The sequence below is a fragment of the Dermacentor andersoni genome, chromosome 5, assembly GCF_023375885.2.
Source record: "Dermacentor andersoni chromosome 5, qqDerAnde1_hic_scaffold, whole genome shotgun sequence".
Classification (NCBI taxonomy): domain Eukaryota; kingdom Metazoa; phylum Arthropoda; class Arachnida; order Ixodida; family Ixodidae; genus Dermacentor; species Dermacentor andersoni.
Genome location: NC_092818.1, coordinates 90413216 through 90440621, shown reverse-complemented (window position 1 = coordinate 90440621; position 27406 = coordinate 90413216). Strand labels below are relative to the sequence as shown.

General features: G+C 45.7%; 1 protein-coding gene across 1 annotated transcript in view; it reads right to left on the bottom strand.

Moving 5' to 3' along the window:
- Positions 1-27406, bottom strand: part of LOC126532002 (uncharacterized) — a 73015-nt gene that overhangs the window by 1144 nt on the left and 44465 nt on the right. The window contains exons 3-6 of the mRNA XM_055070833.2: positions 26724-26864; positions 18252-18386; positions 9793-9904; positions 3214-3433 (exon numbers count right to left, since the gene is read on the bottom strand). Coding sequence (XP_054926808.2) covers positions 3214-3433; positions 9793-9904; positions 18252-18386; positions 26724-26864 — 608 coding nt within the window. The remainder of the gene's footprint in view (positions 1-3213; positions 3434-9792; positions 9905-18251; positions 18387-26723; positions 26865-27406) is intronic.

Sequence of the window (27406 nt, the reverse complement as noted above, 5' to 3'; positions counted from 1 at the left end):
ATGAAATAGTTGCTATTGCATTTCTTTGATTTATGTTACAGGTCTCAACATTTCGTAGAGTAGCTGTGATGTTTCCTTCCGAAACTTTAAGCCCATCAATATTTCTTGAACAGTTTCTGAAGAGCCACATATATTTATTCTTTTCGCTTTGGAAGTAGTGCCACAGAAGAATTACAGACACGGAAAGGCAAGAGAACGCAAGCACCGACTCTCAACTCATTGTTTATCGGCGACAAACAGAAAAATATGCAACACGTGGTTAACAAAGCGAGAAGCTAATCGATCAAAAATAAAAATTGTTTCTTATGCAACCAAATTTAAGGGAACGGGTAGACGTATGTTTCTCGGGCTATACGTGCCATGCACGACTCGATAATTTCCCGCGTCGTCTTGCTTTAATGCGTGGCCACAACATGAGCCTGGCTGAACTAAGGAGCGGTGTCGCAGTTCTCGCAGTGCAAGGTTTACGCGACTGGCAGTTGCACAGCCATTTTGAATGAAATTTTACACCATCACTGTGGCGCATAGAGGTGCTTCTTGATTAATTCTTTGAGTCTGTGCCGGTTCTCTGTGAGTAAAAAGCAAAAAAGAACTAAACAAATGACTTACTAAGGAGGTCCGATCACCCGTCCATTCGTTACTTTGATTCCCTGTTACCAAAACTTGGGCGTAAATATCTTGAATGCGCTAGTAATCAATCAAGGAACAGATATCACACATAAATTTTACACGAGTACTATTCTAAATCACGAAAGTTAAGGTAAGAGTACACAATCACAAGTAGAAAAAAAAAAAGAATTGAAGCTCACGAGGTGAATCACTTCCAAAAGACGGGAAAAACGCACACGGAGGTGCTTGCTTTAATTACGATAAGAGTCCTGTTTCCGTGTAGATACATTTCATGTTACAAAAACAAAGGCGTGCATACACAGACAGATGTAAAGGGAAATGGACAACGCAACAGGCCGTTGGCGTTTGCTTTGTGCGGTTTTCTTTACATCTGTCTGTGTATGCACGCCTACGTTTTTCTAACATGAGTCCTTATCAACTAGCTCGCGTTTCTGTTGTTTTAGATAGGTTTGTTGGCAAGTGTTGGCAGATATGCTACCACGATGTGCGCATTCACTATTAAAATGGGGTTCTGAGGCGGTTGGTGGGAGTTCGCTGTCTCATGTAAGTACGTAACTAAAATTGCGGCTTAACGGATTTGGCCGCTATTTATCGTGTGCTTCACCATAGCTTCTATGCCAATTTATATTCTTTTTCTTTTGTCATATCATGCGAAAAATTTTTATGCGAATAATGACTTTGACAAAGACCGCCAATTACCTATTTATAGGCTTCTCAGTGCGCTTATCAGTTATATAGAGAGTGTCCTGACTTGACCAAGAAACGTTTCCTGACTTGAACAATGGTTCTTTCCATAAGATTGAAGTTTATATGCGAAATTATGTTGCGCCTTTTTGAAGCAATACCCGCCGTTATGCATGCCGCAACTATGTTTGTCTCCTACAGTGAACCACGCTGGATCACCTGGATTCATCACCATCCTTGTCGGCAAAGTTACTTTGACCGTAGAAACATACGTCACAAGCTCAGAAAGCGAAGCTGGCATTGCTACTGTTCTGGAAGCCCACAGACTTAGTATCTTAGCTTTTCTTATTTTGTTATAGCGCAAGCTAGACAAGGACAACAGAAGGCACATCTGACACATACAGCGCAGAAGGCACAGATGTGCCTTCTGTTGTCCTCGTCTAGCTTGCGCTATAACAAAATAAGATATGCCGTACCAACAAGCCCCTATTGCTATCCTCATCGACTTAGCATCTTAGATCGACTGTAGTATATGCGTGCACCAACATTTCATTCGCCACTCTCAATGCCCTACATTCTTTCTTTTTTCCTGGCATTTTTTTTTTCATTATTTCATTTCATCCCTTAATCTCGTTACTCTGATTAAGACCGCAAAACTGGTCGAGTGTTTTGTTTACCTCTCTCCCTCTACTTCTCCTCTATGTCTCTTTCTCTCTTTGTTCAAAGTTTTAGCAACAGGGTCACCTTTGTACGTAGAAGAAGCCATGCACCAGTAAAATTGAAGGTGTGGAGCAAAAACATCCCTGGAGGATTCAGTAGTTAGATTTGTGGAAGGCTTTCTTAACGGCTTGTGTACTCAACTTGTGAATGAAGCAAGAAAAATCGTATTTTACATTTTATGATTTGATAATGCATAAGCGGAAATATACAGAAAAACAAATGAATAACAGAGTTCCACATTCCACATGTATGTACTGCTTCCTCACGTTAGGCTGCTTATGTCTGGTCAAGTCCCACTCCTACGCCTTGCGAGTCCAGCCTTGTTTATATGTAAACGATTAAGCTACGTATATACTACCGCGTAGTCGACCTCGTCCATGTATAGTCTGAGAATACCGGAAGAATGCATTTGTGTTGGGCTTCTACGCCGAAACGAAAATCAACCCATCTTGTTTCAAGGTGCCCCTTAATCCATAGGATTAGCCAGTACAACTTTATCATATCGCGTTTGCGCAACGAGACAATACGAGGCCATCACTGAAAACGTGACTGCTGATAGACACTTGAGGCATGTTTTTGAGGTACCGGCGGAGAAAAACAGCATGGCTTAAAGGTGTCCTACTTACAGCTAAAGTGCAATCAGCGGAGAAAAATCGCCCACACGAGCGATGAAGTAAACATCTACATAGCGCTGATAGACGGCATACTTTCAGCTGCATTCTTTTCCTTCACATAAAGTACAGTATTTTTGGCGGACAGCAAGCAGGTAGTCTGACAGTTTACCTCTGCTTTGCTTTCCTTCTAGCATATTACGTTTCTTTAGGTTTGTTAGGTCGTCTTTCAAACTGCCGGTGAGCTGTAACTTCTAGCTGGCAGTATTACTGAGGTTCGCAGCCAGCTATTATTGTTGTTGCATCGTCGGCACGATCACATTTGCGCAACACTGTGCTCTGCCACTCGCGACTGCTGTTAAAGTAACATTTAACATGCTATTTTGGTAGTTTAGTTGGTCCACCTCAGCTTTCTCGGCCAGCATGACAGTACACAGGCAGACAGGGATGCACATTGACAAAGTGGTGCTCTCGTTTTCTCTGCGTGTTCTCGTGTAACGTTGCGCCGGGAATCAATCCGGTAATACTTCGCCGCGTGCAGACCAGGAGAAAGGACGATCGTCGATACCCTCGTTTCTGCTGATGCATGAAGACTGTTGCTGGGTCGTCGTGGCCCGGCAATGTCAACAGAGTTCCGGGACATCCGCCGGGATGCAGGACCTTCCGTGGGTCCCGCTGCGGCCCCGTTGCCGGACAAGGACCCATCCACGGAGCTGAGCACGGCGGCGTTCGGAGGTGGCGATCCAGCGTCGGCCATACGATCACCGCTGGAGGGACCGAAACGGGATCTGTGGCGTGGCGAACATACACGAAAGCGAGGTCGCGTCGGCGACCCCATTTGCACACACATATTCAACGAGATTATGTCACCATTTAGTATATTTAGCGGAATCGCAACATCTACAGCCACCAGAACGTAATCGATCAAGATGGAACATTCTCTAGACTCTCGAAGGTTACGCGGAGCCAGGCAACTTTACTATACGCAGGATTCGTCTGGACGTTGGCATTCAGCCGCAGCTACCTACGTATACTCCTCATCGCCGATCACGCGTAAACCACTGAAACGCTGGAACAGATATTATGTGACTGCCCAGCATATTAGCGGCAGAGACGACCGCTGAACAGTTTTCTACCCAGCGATGGCAACGAACCACTGTCGGTACGGACGCCGTTTTCGGCCCGTGGCTTGACACTACACCCGCATGGCAGATTACGTATGCGTCGTTTAAGCATCAGCATGCCACGGGACTTGGCGAGTGGCTATAGCACAGGACCGCTGCAAAGTGTACGCGCGCGTCTGCTTGTCCTAATCTTGTCCTAATCTTTGTCCTTGTCCTAATTCTTGTTCTAATCGACATTTGTCCCTACGCTCTCAAGCCCCTTCATTCTTCCTCAGTGCACAATAGCAGGCTAGAGCGCCCCACTCCAGCCCGACCTCTCTGCCTTTCCTGCAAATAAATTACACAGATGATCTCTATTCGAATCGAATTAAAGTATTCTATAAAAATAACCTTCAAATATTGTAATGTATGCAGAATACGTTTGTTTTCTATCTTTAAATACGTACTGGCGAGGGAATTTGGTAAAAAAAATATGCGTGTTTACATTTTTATAAATGCATATGTGATGATATTCGGGAGAAGACAGGAGCTCAGCGTAGGAGCTTGTAATGAAAATGGCACACTATTAGCTATTTGCGGCACCATGACAATGACAACAACAAAAGTAAAGAACAGCACGTCTGCAGATGCACGTAGTGTGGAATTCACTGAAGAAAGCGAAGTGTGGTACTTTATGGCACCGATATACTTAAAGGGCATGCAAACGTCAGGACAATAGCGATATCAATTGCTTTACCTAAATCTAAACAAATAATTCTTATACTATAGGTTAGAGAAAATGCAGGCACTTATATTGAATGACTGGAAATTATTTAACAATAGGTATATGCGCCGTGCATTCCGCTCAAGTGGTTGTCTGCTATGCATGGCGTCGAGAACGAGTTTCGCGCTCCACAATTGCATCCTGCTCCTGCAGTTAGCAAAAGCAAGGTCTTCGAGACCGGCCCATAGAGAGCCGTCACTTGGGCGCTGATTTGGACACCACGTAGAGACTGATTTGCAACAACCGCGACTCTCCTGCAGCCGCATCATTCAGTATGATCCTGACTTGCATCGGTCTCTCCATTGTCTTAGGTGTTATATCATTAGGTGTTATATCACTAATATCACAAAGAAAAAAAAGAAGAAGCGACTGTTCAGCAATATTGAGTACACTTAATTGTGGAATCGAATACGAATCGAGCGGCAGACTATTCGATTCTTCGGTGTGTGTAATTTTCGCACACCCCCAAACTCTAGTATAACCTTGAAATTTAAGTTGAACACTATAGCCACCTCTCTCGACTTAGTCATGCTATTTGATCTCTATAAATAAAGAGAGAAACAGAAATAGGCTGATATGCAGAAACAACTGGGTATGTCGGGTTCTCTTACAGCCGTGCACGCTACTCACCGTGTTTTGTGAGAAACACAGCCCACAGAGTCATCCCACACACGGGGCAGACACCCATGGACACGACGCGTAAGTAATCCACAATATTTCATTAGGACTCTCCTAAAGGAAACAAAATTAAAGTTTCGAAACAGCGAGAACAATACCAATGACAACGCTCGAATTTCTCGCGTGATGTTCTAACAATACGCTGGTGCTGTTATCTGTCGGTCCCTTCTCCATCTGCACCCGCCTTACCGACGCTCAGGAGTCAGGCGTGCGCCAGACAGTTATACTGTGCGGTGAGCCAGGCTTGCCTTTTCTCTGACAGAAAATCTCTCTCTCTCCTTGTCTTCCACATGTTGGCACGAGGCAACACGCAAGGCAACTGCGGTGGAAGGAGCAGCGCTTCTGCAACTACCAGGTGGCGTAAGGCGGCCGCACCAAGATGATGCATGAGATGAGATTGACGAGAAAGCCGCCGATGTTAGTCAGCGCCTATACGCGACGACAACTCTCTGTGGCAGCGCAGCAAAATCTATGTGCACGTGCGCAACTTCTGCATTTACGTTACTACGCCAAGTAGCGCTGACGTTTTGCCGAAGTTCTCAATTACAGTTTTAGCGGTGCACATGAGCGTTTTCTTCGTAATCGTTTTCATGTGAGCCCACTCGGTGTATCTGGGAAATATTGGCAATGTAAATCGGATAAGCATATCGTTTTTTTCAAAAGCGAAGATATATGTTGATATAATTTATGAATAGCACATTGAAGAAACAAACAGCTGAACTCTTGTCCGAAATGCTTTATTTTGAAGTGACTTCTTAATTTACGCTATGCCGCGCTATACTGAACTACGTGTTCAAGTGCGCTAAATTCACTGGAATAATGTTGTGTGGCAAGCTATACTATGTATTGATATTGAGAAGGAGCGTTAGGAAGTGCTTTTATTGCCGAGACGTTACACCATATAAGTAATGCAGGCCATGAAATAACCTTCCAGTGGCTTCCAAGTCACTGCGGGATTATCGGCAATGAACGGGCGGATCACGCTGCCCGCTCAGCCCATACTGAGGAGCGTCACGTGCCAATTCCTGTTTCTAGAACTGACGCGGCACGGAAGCTCCGCCTACTTGCTCGGCAGTGCACCGCGTCGCAATGGAATGAGCCACATTTAAGAAATACGCGACTGTACTCACTTGATCCAACATTAAGTCTTCGAGCGCCATCACAGCTTCGCCGTAGAGACGCCACACTGTTATATCGACTTTGGTTGGGCGTTGCCTTTACTAAAGCCTATGCCTTCCGCATAGGGATGACCGACACACCAACCTGTGACCACTGCGGCCATGAAGAATCAATTGGCCATATTTTGTGCGCCTGCCCGCAGTACAGTCCACAGAGGGCATGCCTTAGCCACGAACTTGACCAACTGGACGACCAACCGCTATCCGAAAAAAGAATTCTACAACATCGAAAGGACCTACCTTCACAGAAGAAGGCCGTGCAAGCGCTTTTGCGCTTCTTGCGATCTACCGGCCTGTGTGAACGACTTTAACTGGAACGCCTTTTGTGTGTGTGTCTCCATGTGTGCGCGTTCCCTTTTTTTTATTTTTTTTTATTTCCATATTTTTTAATTTTTTTTTGTTTTTCTCTCTATCATCTTTCCAACCCCTATCCCCCATCCCCAGTGTAGGGTAGCAAACCGGAGACTCATATCTGGTTAACCTCCCTGCCTTTCCTCTTCATTCTCTCTCTCTCTCTCTCTTATTGAAGCAAGCATATGTATTCTGAAAATAAAACTACGGACAGTCCAGGAACTGGGAATCAGAAATCCTACGTAAAGGAAAGATGCCCTTTCATGAATTCCATGGCATACAGCGTCGATGTTCTCGGTTCACTTTCAGAGATGCGACAACTTTGACTAGATATCACCCGGAGCGCAGGGAACGCTTTAGAGTTTACGGAGAGCAACATTCCTAGCACAGGCAGAACACTGTTTTTTCACAGTGGAAATAAGTTGGCTTGTGTGTTGCCACAGGCGTAACTTTACGAGGGTGATTGTACTCCCGAAGTTGAATGATGTCATCGCGAAGTACCAGGATCGATGTCCCCCATAGACGCTGACGCGTCCGCTGCTACGCTGCTATAGTTAACCGTAATAATGCTACACACGAAGTCTGAATAAAGTGATTATACACGTTGCAGGAAACCTAGAATACCGACCCCCGTATGCCATGGAATTATTGAAATGTACGTTCTTTTACGTACTGCTCCTAACTGCACACTTGTGCTACAACACCTAGCTGGTGAACACGTCTTACACGGACAGGTTGTCGGTGTCGAGGCGGCTACGACCCGCGCATCAAGCCGGCGGTGCACTTGAGTTTGTGGTGTGCGTTTCACACAACACAGCTACTTTCTTCGAAATTGTACGTGGCCAAGCAAACACCCTCAACACGGGAATGTTTTCGTTTGCTCCTGATCAGTTGAGATCAGCACACGAACAGGCGGTCAGAATTCTGCAACCATAGTATTTTACACAATTACAAGGGGAAAATGTGGCGCTTGTGTCTACCGTACCTGTAAGCAGGGGAATTCATCCGGCATGGGAATAACCTTTAGTGCATTGATTTGCCTAAACTTCGTCATGCTGGACTTAAACGGCTTCGTGAATTTTCACACAGATTACCTTCAATATAATAGTGTGCTATAAATAACTATAAAAATCAATAATAAAAATTTCGGGCGGTAGGATCCGAACACAGGACCAATAGCACAAAATCCGGATACTGAAACCATTATTCTACGGACGCATGAACAAACGCAACCTCCTGCAATTACCAGCCATTCTGCGTGTTTGTATAGTCTTATTGCCATCTGCATTTGATTGTATTGATAGCCTCAAAATGTAGGCCAAAGAAGACAGTTCAAGCGTATTTAACGGAGCAAGAAGCACGAAGAAAAGACAAATCCATGTACTATCTATCATTCTCATGGTGGTTGAACTACAGTAGCGCCGCAAATTGCAATTATTGTGTGAAACTATATGACTGCAACCCATTGACGTCTTTCTTTTTTCCTAGGGCGAGAAACTATAGATATGGGCATCAGAAATCCAGGAAACTAGGAACAGCAAGAAACAGAAATCGTTTCCTCAGCGAGCTTTTGCCGTCACATCCGTAAAAATTCCTAGTTGGCCTCCAACGTGGAGCAGGTGAAATGCGAAGTGAAAAACAAAAGGAAGTGATTACTGGCTAAAAACCGGTTTTATAAGTTGCATCTACTCTAATGTGATACACTCGCAGTGTCACATTTGTATTATCATAATAGATCGCTACGTGAAAAGGCAAATTCCAACCTCCAGCACAGCCTGCGCTACATTTAGATTTAATATCGACCACGCCGTCCCCACCCACCTTGACTGCGACGCGTAAACTGCAGCGGAACTTGCTTTTACCAGCTTTGTTCTGAAATTTGCCAGTTCGCCCGAGGCGGCCATACATTCAACACGATGAGACGCTTTTCTAACTATGCGCGGCTGAGACATGTTAGTGCAAATGACGCACCATGGCAATGCAACCTCTGATGTTGGGCACAATGGCACGATGGCACAACGCTGGCACGATGAACAGCATCGCCGGTGTGTGTTGCAGGCGTCGCAACTCGATCGCGCACGAGATGAGACCGATGGAAGATTGTCGGCATTTAATAAGCGAGCAGTGAAGTATTGGAGTATTCTATCATCACGTTCATTGCACTTTCCGTGCAGCCCAAGTGCAAGGCAGCTCAGCCTCATCACGCGAAAGGTTTAGTGCTTTGTATCTGCGCAAAAATGCGCAACTTGCAAAGACACTTAGGCGATATAATAGCGTAAATGTAGATGATCGGTTACTTGATAAGCGATGAGGAACAATTAAACAAATATGATCACTGAGAATACCCACACAGTCCAATGTACCATAGGGATACATTGGACTCCATAGGAAATACATGGGGAACCTGGTATTAGGGGGGGGCTAACTGAAATTTGGGAGGGGATCAACTGAAGTTTCGGGGTGAGCAACCTTAAGTTGGTGGGCGGGCCAACTGAAGTTTGGGGGTATACTTACGCATACTTAGACAACACCAGTGGAGTTTCTGTATTTTTTTCAAACCTCCTTTGTTTGGCATCCTGTGTGCACAAGGCTCATGCGAACAGTGAAAAGCAGAAAGCTCTCCAATGGACGAACACTGCGACGGTCAACTTCGGCGATACTACCGCCTTGGCCACACCTTGGCGATCGGGCGCGCACTGATTGGCTAGTTGAGCACTACGTCATCCGATTTTATTCGACCAGCCTATCAGCGCGCGCTTGACGGCGATACTATCGCCGAGGCGGCACTGTCGGCGAAAGTGATCGTCGCAGAATACGTCCCGATCCAGTTCGACAGATCTGTGGCCATGCGTCCACTTAGGCTCGTCGTTTTTGCAACCAAATGAACTCCTTGTCTCTGGAGGCCGTCTAACCGTAGATGCGTGAGCAGAGGACGCGCCGTCAGTAGCGGGGCACCAGGACGATGGTAGCGACGGCTCCAACGGTGGGAATGCGCCTCGGGTGTCCGAATAATTACTATCGTAATAAACACGCTGTAAAAAAAAAGCACTCACTTGCTGAAGAGCCTAAGGACGAGGCAAAAGAGTGCCATGAAGAGCAGTAGCGCCACGATCACGCTCACCATCGTTGTGAGTTCGGTACCGTCCAGGACGGCTGGAGCACGCTCTGCAATAAAGAAAATGAAAGAAAGGGATTCCGTATTTATAAAAGTGAAAGTTTTTAACTGAATTGACAAGGGAACGTTTTAAGGCGTTGCATTTATATAAAGAACACTTGTATCCCTCGTGACTGCGGTGTAGTACACTTGAATAACCTCGCAGGATCCTCACCGTGATGAACATGCATTATATAGTAAAGCGCCTGAAAAATGGCGTGCAATTTGCCAGCAAATATGACGGAAGTTTTGGGGGCTCCATCAAAACGGCAATACAGGCACGCTGTGTAGGCAGAGTGGTCACCAAACCAGTTTGTAATGCCTTTTAGCTTCTATTAATAAGCTTCTATTACCTTTTAGTTATAAACAAATTAGTTAAATCATGGCCGAGCAGTAGTGCTTGCGCCAATGAGTTTAACGCAGTTCCATTTCATAAATGGGGCATTCAGCGAGGCTCCTACTATAGAACATGGGAGATAGAAAGAGCTACTCACTGAAAGCCAGAAAGATATATTCGCCTTTTACAGTTCTATTCAACAAAGGTTGAATTGAAGATAAGATGAATAATAACTTAACACTCCGGAAGAATTCATAAACGCATGCGTGTTGAAATAGGCTGGCAATTTATTTATAAGAACTTCTGTATACGACTACTGCGCTTGGAAAGCGTGAGCAATTTTGACGGGCGCTGAATCGTAGCCTTCCACCAGATCCAGTTATTGTACATGCGCTTTATATATGGTATCGCTAAATGTGTAGGTATTGGCAAGTATTAAAAAAACAATAAAAAGGGTGAATACTTCTTAGGTGTTGTACTTCAGTGGTAGGTACCGAACGATAGCCTTGTTGTTGGTATATAGCCTTGCCCTGTTTATTCTCATGGGATCACTCGGACGTCCTTATGAATCACGACAAATGAAAGCGGCACTTGGAAGGGTGTGCTACAAGAAACAGTGAAGTCAATGACACGAATTTTATGAATTTTATGAATTTTATGACACGAACGCGAGGCGCACTTTTGCCGTCGCCGTCGCGTCATCTACCTCAACAAATATCTTATAGAATTCAGGAGAAGGCTCAACAGCAACACAATATACATTCTATGACCCTTTGCTTAAGGGCTAGTAAACGGTGTATAGGTAGCTGCTCTCTGCACAGCCTTTTGTAGCGTGTTTTCGCTAACTAAGCTTCGTCCAGGCCGTTTGAGACGTTCAATTCAATTGAAGTCAGGAAGCTTGGTAGAAATTTGTTAAAATTTCTAGCACGACAAGCTGACCACCAGGGTAAGCGACCGTCATAGCGCATCATGTGCATAAAATATTTAAAGGGCTTGTTTAACATTGTACTTCTGCGAAAGTAGGAGCGTGGTTATATGATACTTATTTAAAAAAGCAATTTCAATGCCTAAGAAATGTACTTATTTATTAAAATGATGCATTCCAAGCTATGGCGCGCGTGTGCTGCAGCCACGACCTACACAGTATACACCAAGTGACTTCCGTTAACATTGGAAATTGGCCTTAGCTTAGGCCAAATTAGTGGGCTGTCCTTGATTGAACCGCCATCGACGGCTCACCATCGCACGCTTTCACTCGCATATACATACAGCACACGGCGCGCTGGGACGGTGTTATCGCCCTTGGTATTTATACAGAACATCACGGCCCTGCCGATGGCAACGGTGACCACGACGGCACGAATGCGCCTGGAGTGTCCATATAATTGCTCTCGCAATAGTAACGTGCATCCACGTATCACTGCTGTTCCCCTTCAACACATTTACTAAGATAGTCTGCGACAGATAGCGCAGTTTCGCTAGTTTAGGCAGATTATAAGGGAGATATCTTAGCGTAACTTTAAGCGCTAATATTTAGTTGAAAATAAGACAACTTTAACTTTTGAGTGGTTCAAAAATGACCCCAAATAAACGTGCACGCAGCCCATTTTTCGACAAAGAATGTGTTCTAACTAAAATATAGAGTCGGATGTCCTCCATGCAGTTGGCTTGCTTCGTGGAAACAGCAGGAAACGTTGATAAAACGCTAATTAAAGACGGCGTCAAACGCGAACAAGGATTGTACATTAGCCTTGCTCATACTTCGCCCTACAGATATAACCTGTCTAGCTCAAAATGTAGGAAGATATAACTGCGACACAGAGACTTGCATACGGCGCTACGCTTTAACTCTACGGAGATAGGCGCCAAAGGGTAAATAATAAAGAGAACAAAATTTGCAACACTTCACTTAGGCACTTTTTCGTATGTGTTAGTCTTCTGCTACTTGAATGGTATCCAGTAAGAACAATGCCCTAAACAGAAGAGCTCCTCAGTGAACACCAGCCAGGCTCAACCTCTCCATCGTACAAATGTAAGGTGACCCAGGGATTCCGACTTTCGACGGCCATAACTTTTCTACGCGTGCCTTAGCATATATTATTTGCTTTCTGAGATCAATCTCGAGACACAAATCGTGGCACGAGAAACAATTTTTTTTGCCGTTCGTTCATTTGTTTTAATAGAGCAGGACGTGCTGACCTCCAAGCGTTTCGAACGGCACAAAGCCAAGCGTCGCACTATGCCTTAGGCAGGTAGAGGCTGTCAAACAAATCAATAATGCCGAGACATGCGACATTTCCCAATGTCCACGGAGCTAACGTTCTGTTGTTCCAAGAAATCGTATCCATTGACAACTGCTGCATGGACATTTCCCAATGTTCATAGAGCTAACGTTCTGATGGTCCGAGAAATCGGTTCCATTGACAACGGTTGTTGCGTGGAGTAAAGAAACAAAAGTTTATTGATTCAAAGTATTTCTTTAGAAAGTGCAAGCAATCCCATGTCTAATTTGAAAGCGTGCTTTCTGTGTTGTTGACCAATACCTATGTTTCGCCACGGCAAATAGTTCGTTTTATATTCTTGAGTTGAGGGTATTTATAGAAGGAGGATTAAATCTGCACAATTGGGAAAGTGTAAAATAGCACCCCCAGTGTCTACCCAAGGTACTGCTGCTATGATGTCCCTCTGCACTTTTTATCGTTTTAACATTTCGCTAGTTGCTATGCGCCATAGTTATGGCTTTGTATTTCTTTTCGCCTTATATCTGCAGCCACAACTTTTGAAATTCTCTTATACTTATATACGTTTTACGTTCCTTTTAAGTTTGCAGATATAGACACATTTTCTTAGAAACATCTAAAGCAGCACAGTAAGAGAAAATAGATTATGTCCTCATTTTGAACATCTATTCGCCTAAACAAGTCAGCGTCGGCCATTCCAACCCCACTTCTATCTTCAAGTGAAGCTCTTATTCGCTCACAAGTTACGGTGGCATTGAGGTCCCGCAAAAAGTCCCAGTTTCTCCCAGAGCAGAGCAGTTGCGGAAAAGGGCGGTTTCATGAGTTGACAGATGCGCCGGCGCTGGAGTGTGAGTCATAAGCAGAGATTCCAGCTGCATATGCGCTCGCTCACGGTTAGCGCTGCACCTATCAGAGCAGTATCGCTTCCTCAGGGGAGATAAAAGGCAGTAAAGGGTTTCGAGCGAGCTGCCGCCGGCTTCGTTTCTGCTCAGTTCATTTACAGAAAACGAATGGGACGGCCTCGCGTTGTGCGTTCCCCCGAGGAATTGGCAGCCTTCGACGAGCGCCTGCGAGAAAATCACCCGTGAAAGGTGTCGCCGTCGGCGCGTCGATCCAGCCGTTAGAGCCGCTCGAGCCCAGACAATCTGACAGCAACGAGAAGATCCCGAGCTGATGGAGCGGGAGGCCGGAGCAATCCGACACCGTTACCTGTGGGTTACTTAAAGGGAAGCTGAAACGGTTTTCAATTTCTATGAATTGCTGGGATTGGGAAGAACAGACCTAATAATTTACGGTTCCGAATTTTTTTTTTTCGTTTTGTTAATATAACGGGCGGAAATCGCTTTCTAAATCACCCGCGCGGACACGCCCCCATCGCTTCCCGGAGCGCCGGGTGAGGACGTTGGCAGAGGAGAGAACCGGCGAGAGTGACGTCATGGGCGGAGACCGAGCCAACCGAGCTGCGGACCGGCGTGCTGACATGTGCTGGCATGCCTCTTTCCGTCCTGCGCTTTACTGAACGACGCTACGAGAGATCTGCCGCCGCCGCCGCCGCTCACGTTTGTTTTGCGATTTTCGTAAACTGTTCTTTCCTTCTGTGCTGCGTGAGTGCCTACAGCCAAGGGCGCCCAACATGCCCTCGTTCTGTGCAGCATTCGGCTGCGCGAACACAGGCGGGCAAGACGATGTGGTGTTTCACAAATTCCCGAAGGAAAAGAAGCTTGCAGCGCAGTGGGTACATGCGGTGAGGAGAGATAAGTTCGTACCGACGAAATCAACTGCGCTGTGCTCGGACCATTTCCGCGACAGTGACTATCATCGGAGCTTGACAACGATGCGGGCAATCGGTATTCCAATTACATCGGCGCGACTGAAGCCCGAACAACTTCAAGTACACAGCTTGGCAGAATTCGACGGTTCTTCTTTCCCAACTTTTTCCATACTAGCCAGACAAACTGGCGGTATGCTGCATACCTCAACTGCCTGTAAAAAAATTGCTTTTGCATCACTCTTTTTCTATTGGCCATATCATTTTCACACCTGTGTGTAAACTTCTTGCCTTGTCCAGCCGGTTCGACTCCTTTCTGGGCAAGTGCCACTTCCAGTACTGCCCTGCTGAGGCACACAGTCCTGAATTGTCTTGAACTTGAACTTGTTACGCACTGCGTGCGCTTCTGTTTTTTCCTAATCTCTTGCACCTCCTGGCAGCACAAGCAGTTCTCTTCATCTTCCATCAATACGCAGCACATGCAGGTGCACCTAGTTTAATGAAAGCGTGATTAGGCCCACATTGATGCACTGGAGAAATACGAACATTTGCAGCCATTAACGTCTGGTAACACAGTTTTAGCGTAGCCGGATAGCCTTACGACAAATGCGAAAACGCGTTGTTGCTAGCGTTGCTATACTCCGTTTCATACATCAGGTGCAACGCTGTGGAGGCTTGAGATACTTCTTGCAGTGGCTGCGTTCGCACTTAGAAAACGTTCGGTGTTTCTTGACCCAATTTTTCAGAAAGCTTTCCATATATAAGCTCAGTTCGGAATGAAAAAAAAAAAGAATTTACCCATAGAAACCATCCGTGTACTAGCTTATACGACTGCTAACACGTTCTTTTAAAAAAAAATTTCTTTTCGGTATTTTTTAATTGCAGCCCGTCGCGGCAGCTTCACGTGCATGCTCGCGCGAGCAAACGCCGCTGGCACGCTGCGAAGCATAGACGGAAACGCGCGCAGTAATAAATTTTGGTGACCGGACTTCGAGCGTAGCTTCCACAGCGATGCACCTGAGGTATCAAATGGAGTGTAGGCTTGCCTAGTGACATTCGACGTTTGGTTCAGTTATCGTGTTTACCACACGGCGGTGCTAAAATTGCCTAATATCTTTATGTCAACACTAGCATGGAGCACGCATACCGATTCTTGATCGAGCCACACTCGCAAAGTCGTCGAATCATAGTATGAATATTGCACATATAATACCTCTGGTCATCTCTGGATGTGTATGATAAGCAACTTCCATGACTGTACCTCACAGCACTGCATGTGCGCGCTTTGAAACGCGGCACTTATGTTCGCGATCGTGTATCAACGCTGAAAAAACCACGGGACTTTAGACAAGCAGCGGCGAGGTGCTTGACATCGCGGAATTGCACCCGTGTAAATCTAATGAGAAGTTAGTGCTTCGGCATTCTTCCAGCAGCATGTTCCCAGTGACACATTAGCGCATTTTTTCTCCCGTCATTGCAACGTGCAGCTACATAAAAAAAAAAAAAAAACATATGTGCCAGCTAAGATTTCCAGCGCGCGAGATGGTGCACACATCGCTCTCGCTGTTGGCACACTCAATATCGTCGTTGACTCTGTTGCCGCCATCGTTTTCCGTATCGGCTGTGGGTTCAAACATGTACGGGGACAATACAAGCTATCGGAGACAGCGAGAACGTTCCATCTTGCAACTCAGCTATGAAGCCAGAACAGCAGAACCGCGTGCTACCAGAGAGAAAGGAATGGTGCTACGCTCTGGAACGGAGACATGCGGCGGCGCCGACCGGCGACTACCGCCAACGACGTCACAGCGGCCCCGACCAATCACGGGCAACAGCGGCGTTCGGGCGATGCCCTGAGGCGCTGGTGCGCGTTTTCTTGGAAAAACAGCCGCTTGCGTTTGTTTCCGCCCTTTTTGAACCAGATATTCGTGTTCAGGGGACTCAAAACTGTAGAATGCCGCAGAAAACTCATTTTTTTCGAAAAGTGTTTCAGCTTCCCTTTAACCGTGACGAAGGTCAGGTGCACGCCAGACAAGCTTCGGTAGCCCCAATTTTCTTGTAGAGGAAGGGTTGGTCATTTTTTAATTTATTCACGCGTCTTATCTCTTGTGCTATAGGTTTCGCATGACGCGTGCACGATGAGTTGGGGGCAAGCTGCACCTGACGTCTGCTTTAACAGTTTGTTGCAAAAACGTGCATGCAACATACGCTTTGCAAGAGAAGAAATTCCACGTGAAGGTATATAGATGATTGCGCTGATTGATTAAGCGGATTCACCATCACATGGCAACCAAAGAGCTATATGAGAGACGACGCAGTCTTGTTCTTGGGGTTCAAATTTGGGCTTCTTGATGTTTTTTATAGATAATTGAATACTCGGTCGACGGCAGTTTATGCAGTCCGCGCCAGTCTGAATCTGGTCGCCGTACCATAAAATGCAACCGACGGCTTGACAATTATTAGCATATTGAACTGAGCCAACGCGGCACATAGACGCATGCGGTGATTATTACTTTAGCAGTGCCACTGCTGATTTAATACCTATGGTAGGTGTTTCTGCTTATGTGAGGCACAATGGAGCGAAGTATCAGCAGCCTGAGTCCTCTTTGCTTTCTCCCTCCACAAAGTGCAAAAACAAGCTAGTTAAGTTGCCTATTGCTAGGAACCATGGTATGTCCCTCGCAAGAAAACGAGTAGTGAAGGCTCGAACTACATGTAATATCTCTAAATTAGCGCTGTTAAGCTAGTAGTAGTCAGAAGCACACAAATGATCTCATTAGGCAATCGGTAAACCTATTTGGATAAAACTGTTTTCATTTAGGAAAGAAAGATCAATTCTGTTGAATGCCCGACGCATATTTTTTGTTTAGAAAAAATTGTTTACGAGAGTTTGTAAACATTGTACAATATTCGGACTAGAAGACAACGTGTATTACTGCGTAATAGTGAACGAAAAAAGAATTGACATTTTACACAGGTTCTCAGTTGAGGTACTGGTTCCTAGTGTGCAGGAAATTAGCGGACATTTATTGTGACAAGGCAGAACGAACACGGCCAATTGCTGAACTACCAAAGAAATGTTTATTTACATTGGAGTGATGACAAGAACACACAGGAAATCTGCTTGACATATCTGAATTCGCAGTCCTACAATCATAGTGCTCGAATATTTCTTTTACTTCTTCGTCAGCGTAACAGCCGGAGTGCTGACGTAATTTTCACCAACTTATTCGACAAGGCAGGAATAATTCTAATATTCCTCGTACCACTGTATCTTGCTTCTTAGAATTGATACCTGAACTATTAAACTGTGGGCTGCATACACAATGTTTGCACTAAAATGGCTGGGAACAAGAACATCTTCGCACAAAAACTGAACCATAGCGAATGTAGATACATGAATGATCTTATTGTTATTTTGCCTCATCAGTCCTGATAGGTAAATAATGGTTCAATTGGAAGTTCAGCAACGTTTCGTCTTCCCTCCTCGCTGTCAAAATAAGTGCTTGCTGGTTTCACGAAAAATATTACAGATCAAATGATTACTTTGTTTCCCCGACTTCTGAAAACGTCCTAATCATAAGTTACAAATTTAAGTACTCTGTATATAGCATTGCGTTGCATATCATTTTTGTCCCCCATATGTATTCTAACACTTGCAGATGACAGAACTTTGCTATCGCCTGTGTCGTGTGCCCGCGCGTGTGTTTTTGCTAACAGAACCGTAAGTTTGACATTTGATTTCTACGTGCGAGAATTTGAGTTGAGGGCCTACATAAAATAACTGCTCCAAAGAAACAGTTCTTAGGTACCTAGAATATTTTATTTACTGTACAATATTAAAATTGGTTTAGTGGTCGTCCACAACCACTTCTTCATTCCAATAAGTTCGGTAGGACCTCAGAGGTAAAACTTCTTTTCTACAGAAATTTGAGATGACTGCTGACAGGCACGCAAGCATAAATCTCTTCCAGTTTAATACACGAACACTTTAGTGAATGCTCACTACTCACTTGGTGTGCACTTTTTGGATTCAGCGTCGGGCTCATGACCATCAACGCAGCGGCACTTGCTGCTCTGACAGGACGAGTGGGCCACGGAATACACGCACACCTCGTGATATGCGCAGTGGCTGCCCAGAGAAGAGGCTTTGTAAGACAGAAGAAAAAGAAAGCACAAAATGACGTGAGTTTGAATTTTGTGCTAATGTAATCGTTATTAATTGCCCCTAAACACAAATACGACAGAGACAGAAGAAGGCGGCGTGCTCGAAACAACTCATCAGATAATTTGCAGAAGCGAATACATTTGGTTCAGTTGAAGTATGACTCGATCAGAAAATAAGTCGCAGTTTCCTTGGAAAGGCGGAGAATCGATTGCGATAGCAAATTAGCACACAGCTATACGAAGTAAGGATAGTGGCTTTATGGGCCTTATAAGCTCAGAATCACTCGGTTACGAACTTAATTAACAAGCGTGGTGTCAGGTCGAACAATAATATATGAACACATAACACTCGGTGAGCGAGGACACTCGCTGCAAAACGGTGGACGCCGGACGCTGGTGTGAGCACGCGCGGCAGCAGCAGCGCGTGCTCTCAAAAAGCAACGAGAACTCAAAAGCAACGAGAACACAGCGCGCAGAAATGTATCAGCCGTCTGCATATCCTTTGCAATATACGGCGCGCAACCGCGCGCGCGGCCGTGCAAATTACGCTCTTGTTGGCGGAGTCGAAGCTGTCCCCCTCCCTCCCGCACAGCCTCCCCGCTTTCCTCCGTATATGGCGCGCGAGATCGAGCCGCGATCGTCAGTTCCCGTTGCGCCCTCTCGCGAAATGCGAAATGCACAATTGCTGCCGCAGCACAACGCCACCCACCCCCTCCCTTCCGTCCCCCCACGGCATTTCGCGCCAAGGAAGACTGCGTGTTTGCTCTCCGCTTTCTCCTTAACGCGCGCTAGATTGAGCCACGATTATCGGCTTCCTTCGCGTGCTTTCACTTCCACATACAGCCTACGACGTGTGGCAACGGTATCATCGCCCTCGGACCCTTCGATGCCGACGGCGAAAAATGCGCCTGGAGTGGCCGTATAGTTTTTGTCGCAATAAAGGTTAGCGCAATGACTCGCGCTTAAGAAGGAAGGAACAGACAAGCGGAGCTAAGAAGCAAATGTTTTTTGCAGCGAAGCTGTTTGTGGCGAGGTTGCCGCGCATTTTGCGGGTCCGTCAACAAATCATTGTGAGCAAAAACTATCATCGGCAGCAATGGCTCGTGCCAGTGCACTCACGTTCGCTGTCGTTTTCTGCCACAGCTACCTCCTTGGCGCCTCTCTGCGTAACCGTGCCAATGCGCTCGTACCGCTGCTCCACGTGGCGTATACATTGTCTTAGATTTTTTACAAAGTTATTCCTCGGAGTTATGACTATGACAGCTCATAAACAAATGTCATGACGCTAAACACCAACAGCGCATGCATTTTATGTCTTTGTGACATGCCCACGTCTCGACCACGTCCCGACATGGCCAATGTAAGCGATTTGCTTCTCCACTACGTATTGACATAGCTGGGTGTTACAGCAGCAACAGCAGAAGCAGCAGGGAAGTCGAAGGAAGGGGCAAAGAAAGCTTCATTAAAAAAAAATGCCAAATAAGGATGCCATCCTAGCATTTGTTTACCTTTCCATCAGTTTGCAAGGCAGCTAGCAACAGCAACAACAAGTTTATGGTACTCAATCGCTGTGAAGTAGTTTAAACCACTCTGTGAAACTTGTCTATAACGCGAATGCTCCAGTCATCCTTTCTGCAATTGTACGACGAACATTGTTCAATATTAACGTATGATGACCTTTTCGTGACGTATTTTCATCTATTACTAAGAAGGAAAGGCGAACAAAACACAAGTATTTTGCTTGCCGGTACACGAAAGGGGATCTTGGCTAACAAGAGCCGCCTTTCAGGGATTCAGAAGTGAAGTGAACGGATTCTAACACCAAGGAACTGCAGAAATGTGTGATAGAAAATACAAGCTTTCCCCAAAGGAAAATTGCGCCGTCAAAAGCACCGAGATAAGGCTCGCCCCGCTATCCTGCAGATGGTATTACGTCAAATAATGGGAGAGGTTCCAAAAGACCTTTCGCGCCAAATCCGATATGTCAGGGTTGTTTACTTCTCAACGACAGGGAAAACACAGAATATTTGTGCAGATACACAGCGGCGATGCTATTTTTAAACAAAAACTGCTAGAACCTACGAAATTGATTATTCAGAGATAGATGGTAGAGAGGAGATGAAAAAGGACGGAAAACGGGAAGTTCCTGAGGCGCAATAAAGCGGGAAATGAAAAAGTAAATAAAGGAAGCGATGCTTTGGCGAACGCAGAAATTGCACCATTGTGATCGTATAGGAGGGATCGCATTGAATTAAAGTAGAGATTCGCAGCCTGACAAGAAATGCGGAGCGAACAGTGGCTTGAATAAGAACACAATCACATTGAGTGTCCTGCCTTTGTTGTTGCCGATCTTCTTTTGGCTAACTTTAAGCATTGTTTTCATTGCTTGCAAAATGTTTGCGGAACATTTGGTTCAATACATTCATACCAAGTGGACACGCCTGACGAAAAGGTCAATTATTTTTATAAATCGTAGCATACTAATAAATTATAATTTTAATAAAGCAAGCAAACTACAGCCAAGCGCCCCCACTGATACGTTTTATACAATCCTGTTCAACTTCCTCATGACGCATGTTCCTTCTGTTGAAGGAATTATGCAAGGAACTCTGTTCATTAACAACCTATGACAGTCTTTTCGTGACACATTCATTTGCATCTATTTCTGAGATAGGAAAGGCAAACGAAAATTAAATACCATGCGTGCCGGTACATGAAGCGGAATCTCGGCTAACGAGGACAGAGCTTCAAATATTCACGATTGAAGTGAATAGATTATAGCATCGAGGACCTGTGGAGATACGTGCCAGATAATTACCAGAAGCATGCAAGAGAAAAATGCCTTACCGGAAAATTTTGTCGGTGAAAGCAATGAAATATGGCTCGACCCACTATCCTGCAGGTGGTATTATGACAAAGAAGGGGAATGTTTCCAAGACATCCTTTGCGCCAAATCCAAACTGACAGGATTGTGTGCTTCTCGACGACAACGACGAGAAAGAATATTTGTGGGGACACTGAGCGACGATGCGCTGCTGAAAGAAGAATTGCCAGGACCCACGAAATCGATTATAGGAAGACACATGACAGGACGGACAGGAAGGAGGGGTGGAGGTCAAAAGGTAGGAAGTTCTAAACTAAGAGCCGGGTGCGAACTAAAAAGCAAATCTTATTTGTTAACCTTTTGGAGCTTTAACAAACTACACCCTAGCGATCGTTGGAGGGATCGTGTTGAAATATACATTTGGAGGCATGGGCTCACATTCACAAAGAACGCCATGCGAACAGTGACACGAATAAGAATGCAATTACATTGACTGTTTCACCTATGTTGCCGCCTTTTTGTTGTTACTTTTTAGCGTTGTTCTCATTGCCTGCATTGCAATTACAAAACATTGGGTCTGGCGACGGCGCATCTTCGATAAATCACACTTCCATATAATTTTGCTTTCTCAACGTGTCCATATTATATGTAAATGTTTCGGCGCGAACAGCCAAAACGGAAGACAAAAAGTTGCGACAAAACGCTTTTGTTTTGTCGATACAGGCTACCTATTGTTACTGGTGTGTCCAGACCGATATGTCCTTCAAAACACAGCTCCAATTCAATAAAGAAGTGTCTTGCTCATTCAAATATTTCACCCGTGAACTCCATGAACAAACTGCATCATAGAAATCGTACAAGGGATTGTGTTGAAGTAGACATTTGGAGGCATGGGCTTAGAAATACAGGGTTGCCTTAAGACATGTGATTATTTATTGCGATAGCGATTGTATGGACCCTCCAGGAAAATTTTCTCTCTCGGCGCACACACATCTCCTAGCCGACGATGATGGTAGAAGCTGAGGCATGTGTTAAGGACAAACTACGCGTATCCAGGCGACAAAATATTGCCGGGCACGAGGTCTGAGATAAAAGAAGCTGATTGTGACGGCAACCTCACAACGCAGTCTGGTATTTGCATTTCGGGCGTCGACTAGAATATGCTAACGACATTGTCGTGTACAGTTTTTCTGCCTACTGCTACAAGCTGTTAGGGAATTGAACGTTTTTGGAGATCCCGTGCTCTATGAACGTTTGTGGGCGGGTGTACGCTTGCGAGTGCGCGAAAGCTCCCACCCGTGCCCATTCCCAAAGCCGCGCCTTGCTAGAAGTGGGACGGTTTGAATTATACAAGACGTACGCCAGGGGGCGCCCCCTTGGCTCGCTATATTTTCGCCTTGGTAGATATTGTCTCGTATTTTTGTGGCAGCCATATTTGTCCGGAGAATAGATGTGTGCTCGCGCCGTGCTTCAAAGGGAACGATCTGTCCCGCACCATGTGCGTATGCGTAAACGCGCGGACGCCGAAAAGCGTACGTGTAGCTATAGGCCTTCAGTCGCCAAAATTTGGTACGAGTATCTCTCAACGTAATGTGTGAGGCCCGATGGCCCGTTTCAAGAATGTCGAGCGCGTGTTGTATGGTAATTCAACACCGCTACATTGCTGAGCAAAATTTCTGCTGGCTTTGAAGGTCCACCATGGTGGCTGAGAGATGCGTTCGTCACTTGAACTGCAGAACGTCTATTGTCGTAATGCGCCGCTTTGCCTTGTTAGATCATGAAATCTTCCGGAACAGCTGAGGAACATGCATGCAAGTGCTGTTCCCATGTACGATTCCTACGTGTACCTATCTATCCCTACGCAGCGTGGGATCTCTATCAATTTTCTTTTATACCAATTATAAGCAAGCGTTTGCATGTAGCCGATTCAGTCATAGTGGCTATATTTACTTGCACTCGGAAGTATTACCTTAAAGGGTATTAAAGAAATGTAAATAATATTGTCTTTAGGTGTTTATGATGTGGTTTCCTATAATGCTTATTACATATGAAGGTGTAACTTTTTCATTCACTTGAACAAGTACGGTGGCTCTTCAAGATAGCGTATTGCAGGATTGGATTGATGCTGCTGGCTCCATTGACGGGAATGGAGGTCCTGATAATCAAACGAGTACCCCACCCCGCACACCGGTGAGTCCGGCTAATTGTGTGCAATTGGTTCAAACGGCTGCTACAAGAATGCGGGACTAACAATTTTCATTAAACTAAGAAAGGAGCAGTTGAAGTTCCCAGTACTTCGGTAGTAAACGTTTCCGGCATAACTATCGCCATGAGGTCCTAATTAAATATTTCAAGCAAAAGCTAGCTGGCATTCCTTGTGTAGAAAATGTTTCGTGTCAACCTCCACGACCGCTAACTGGCATCCCCCGTTTATATGTGACCACCTTCGCCATGCAAACGAACCTGGTCTATTTCTAGGGTCTTTATACACTTTATTCGCTTACAGGTACGCAGTGTTAGACCACTGTATCTTAGCGTCTGTATGTGAAACATACGTCGTGTTTTCTTTTTTCGACTTTCGGCACAACTATCTATGTGAACAATAAACCTTCCATTTCACTGCTTATTTCTCTACTATGCAGCGGACTTCACAAAGTCAGTAAATATTATTGCATTGCTCTATTATTTATACGAGCACTCCAGCAAGAAGTTTCGCAGTTTCGTCCAGGGTGACTCATTGACAGTAATTGCAAGGTCTGAGGTTGCGTTGACACCCCTCGGCGTAACGCAGCACAGAACTCCAGAACTTCGGCTGGCTCGAAGAAACAGCCCCGCGATAACTACCTAGCAGGCGTCTCACAACGCTGTCATGACGAGGCGCATGGCCAGTGACATCGCAGGCGTCGCACTTCGATGGTGCACAAGATGAGACCGAACGGAAGCCGTTGGTGCTGGTCAGTGGTCAGTGAATTATCTGATAACGTTATCTTGACGCTTACGGTAAGTTCCGCTCAGAGCAGAACATTCCAAGAGCAATTAAGGAGGAACGCTGTTGTGTTTATAGCAGCGAGCTCACAGCGATATGGCGAAAACCTTAGATCTCAATGTTTCAAGGTCGCGTTGTGAGGTACATAAATTAACTGAAGCATGTGCGATTGATTAAGAGAGCATCATTCATTCATGGTCTTACGTGACGGACAAATTTTTCTGTTGGGCAGAAGTGATACGCAGGAGGATGAGGGAAATTTTAGCGGCGCCGCCCGCAGAACGGTTTTGAAACGGCGGGAGGACGCTTGTGTGTTTTGTACATGTCGCCGCGTGGGCGACATATACATGTCGCAGCTTCATTGCACATCGCTATGGGTTATGACACACCAGGCCCTATTCGCGGGCGGGGAAGACCGAGTAAGTACGCCATGGCGGAAGAGGCTAGAGCAGCTCGGAATGCCGTTTGCCGTAACCGCCGTCGGGAGGAAGCGGCGATGGATGAAGCTGCGGTAGCGGCCCGGATAGAAAAACACGCGGCCCTAATGCGACGTAGGCGCTCTGGGAATGTAGAAGTTAGAATGTAGGAAGTTCAACGGAAAGTTCAATAGCAGGTCAACCGATGGTCCAAATAAGGCTTTCGCCTTCATATTCATAGAACGTTCTAAGCATCGCCCGTAATTTTGTAGTCTACCGGAAATCGTCAAACGCAGACAATATACGTAAATGTGAAACACATCAAGAAGGACAGCACGTAACAGTACGAGGTAGCCTAACATAAATACCGTTCTCTGAATATTCGTTATCCCGGCTTTAACCAGCATAACAAGCACAATCAGAAACAATGCCTAGATTTCAGCTTTCAATTCTATTAAATAGATGGCTGTTTGTGCTTCTGTATGTCGCAAACTCAGTGACTGACAGTATTAAGGTGTAAGCCTTTAGTGGCCCATGAGTGTCCGCGCGCAGTCCGTGGTGGACGCAGGAAAGCGGTGATACCGGCGAGGGGAGCAAGGAGAAAAGCACGGACATGCGCGTGGGGGTGCGCGCACATCGACGACAAACCTTGCAGCCATATGGCTGTGATTGCATCCCATGCTCGCTGCCACGGCGGCGTCCGGTAGCAGAACAGTTCACACAACAGCAAGAGGCCATCATAGAAAAGCTTTCGTTTATCGCAGTTTAGCTCAGCAAAGTGCTCATAGATTTTTTAAGTCCATCTGACCTGTACAAAAAATTGTGGGCGAGCGCTGTTTCGATTACCGCTGACAATTAACAACGTAAGCTCACTTGTCTGAACTGCTTTTTTGCCAGTTAAGGCTTCTCGGTAACCTGGCGACCTAATAAAGAGATTTATCGTGATGTTAGGATACCGTACACACGGATACTGCCCCGAAAGGGGTAACAAAACACCGAAAACCGACGAGCGAGGAACGCGAGCAGATCCACTAGCCGCAACCGCAGGGGTGATATTGCTCACTACGTAACAATAATATCGGTTTCTAACTGACAGCGCCATGTCTCAATCGTATACTTTAGTTTGCGACGTCACAGCTACTCTTATTTACGTTGCACTGTGGAAGTTACAGCTTCCCTTCTCTAATGGCGAACTCAGCAAATCATCCAATCATCGTCGCCCCAGGGCACTCCCGTGCGCGACAGTACGATTTGCTGAATTGGCGATCAGTATTACGGGTGTTCTGTGGTGAAACTGCGTCGTTTTGGCAGGCCATCAGACAACAAAGGTGAAAGAATGGCGAAATTGCGCCATCTTGCTGCGATGGTAGAAAATTAGCGCGTTATTTTAGTGACACCATTTCAGTGACGTGTATACCCGCGAGAAACTCCTCGTGCAGCCCGCCATAACACACTTTCGTGCTAAAAGCAAAGAAAAAGAAAACCTTCAACTGATCTCGAGGCGACCGCTCAAGATACACCCTTCACACTCGAAGGCTCTATGAGAGAGCACTTAAAAGGTTCGCTAAGCTCGCACTCGATTAACCCGACCATTCTTCATTTGCATGGTCTCCAAAATAAAGGAAGGAACGCGCCCAAAAGGTAAATAATTGCTGAGGTATCTAACAGTGCGCCAGTTTTCGTGCAGTTGCTCCTTTGTAAATAAGCGCTTTTAAATGTTGGCTGAAGGGCAGACAAATATTTTCACTTTCGCAATAGACATTACAATGAATCAAAATACCAATAAAGTCAAGTACGACGTGCGAGTAAAGCACTCTTACAGCGCGCTCGACTAGGCTGTAACCATGCATCCGTCGGCGCTTGGGAGGGGTAACTCGAACTCAGTAGTCACGTCTGGACCGAGAACCGGCGCAGGCGGCTCCGTAAGGTACCGTCAGCTGCGCAGGCGTGTACATGCAGTATGGGTCTAGCAGAAGTTCACAGCTGTGTGAAACGGTCTGTCTGGCAAATTTTCGTGCTCGACAGCACGTATGCGATACGCGCTCAAGGAGACATGCGTGCCTCCCAAGGTGGTTCACATTCGTACACGTACCTTTGACGCATTGCCTGTTGTTTATGTTAACGGGATGCTCACGCCTGCACTCGCAGCGTCGAGAAGTGTGGTTGCAGAACACGTGGTGCAAGACGCTGCTGCAGGTCTGTATGCATGGATCGCCGATGTAGAATCCCACACCTGTTCCAACGACAAGCAAAAGCGTGACCGGACTGCGACTTACCCGAAAGAAAACTCCACGGCACTACTGGGACTCGCCCAACACGTGACGGTAATTGTAAGAGTTTAGAGCTTCTCGCTGCACCACCACCTTTCCCCAAAGAACGTAGTTAATTGCGATGTTGTTTTGTAGCTCGATGAAAGACTTGCTTCTGGCGGCTTGAAATAAGCCACGGCGGACGATCTGCAATTACTCTTCCTCTTTTTGTTCGCTTAGTTCGCCATATCCATTCAAACTTAAGAGCATAATTGCCTTTGGGCATCGTTTTGGTTCCCTTCGCACCAATTGTGTTGCTTTATTATAGCACGAATGATCTGTCATACGCAATACATTTCAAATTGGTTACCAGCTACGCATGTGTACTTCCGGATGCATTTAGCGATGCACAGGGTCTGACTTTGTGCAAATAGAAATCGTGAAACCACGGTTCTAGTTTGCTCTGATGAACTAATCAGGCAGGAGACGGAGCTGTGGAGGAAATGAAAGATACTATGGCAGAGGC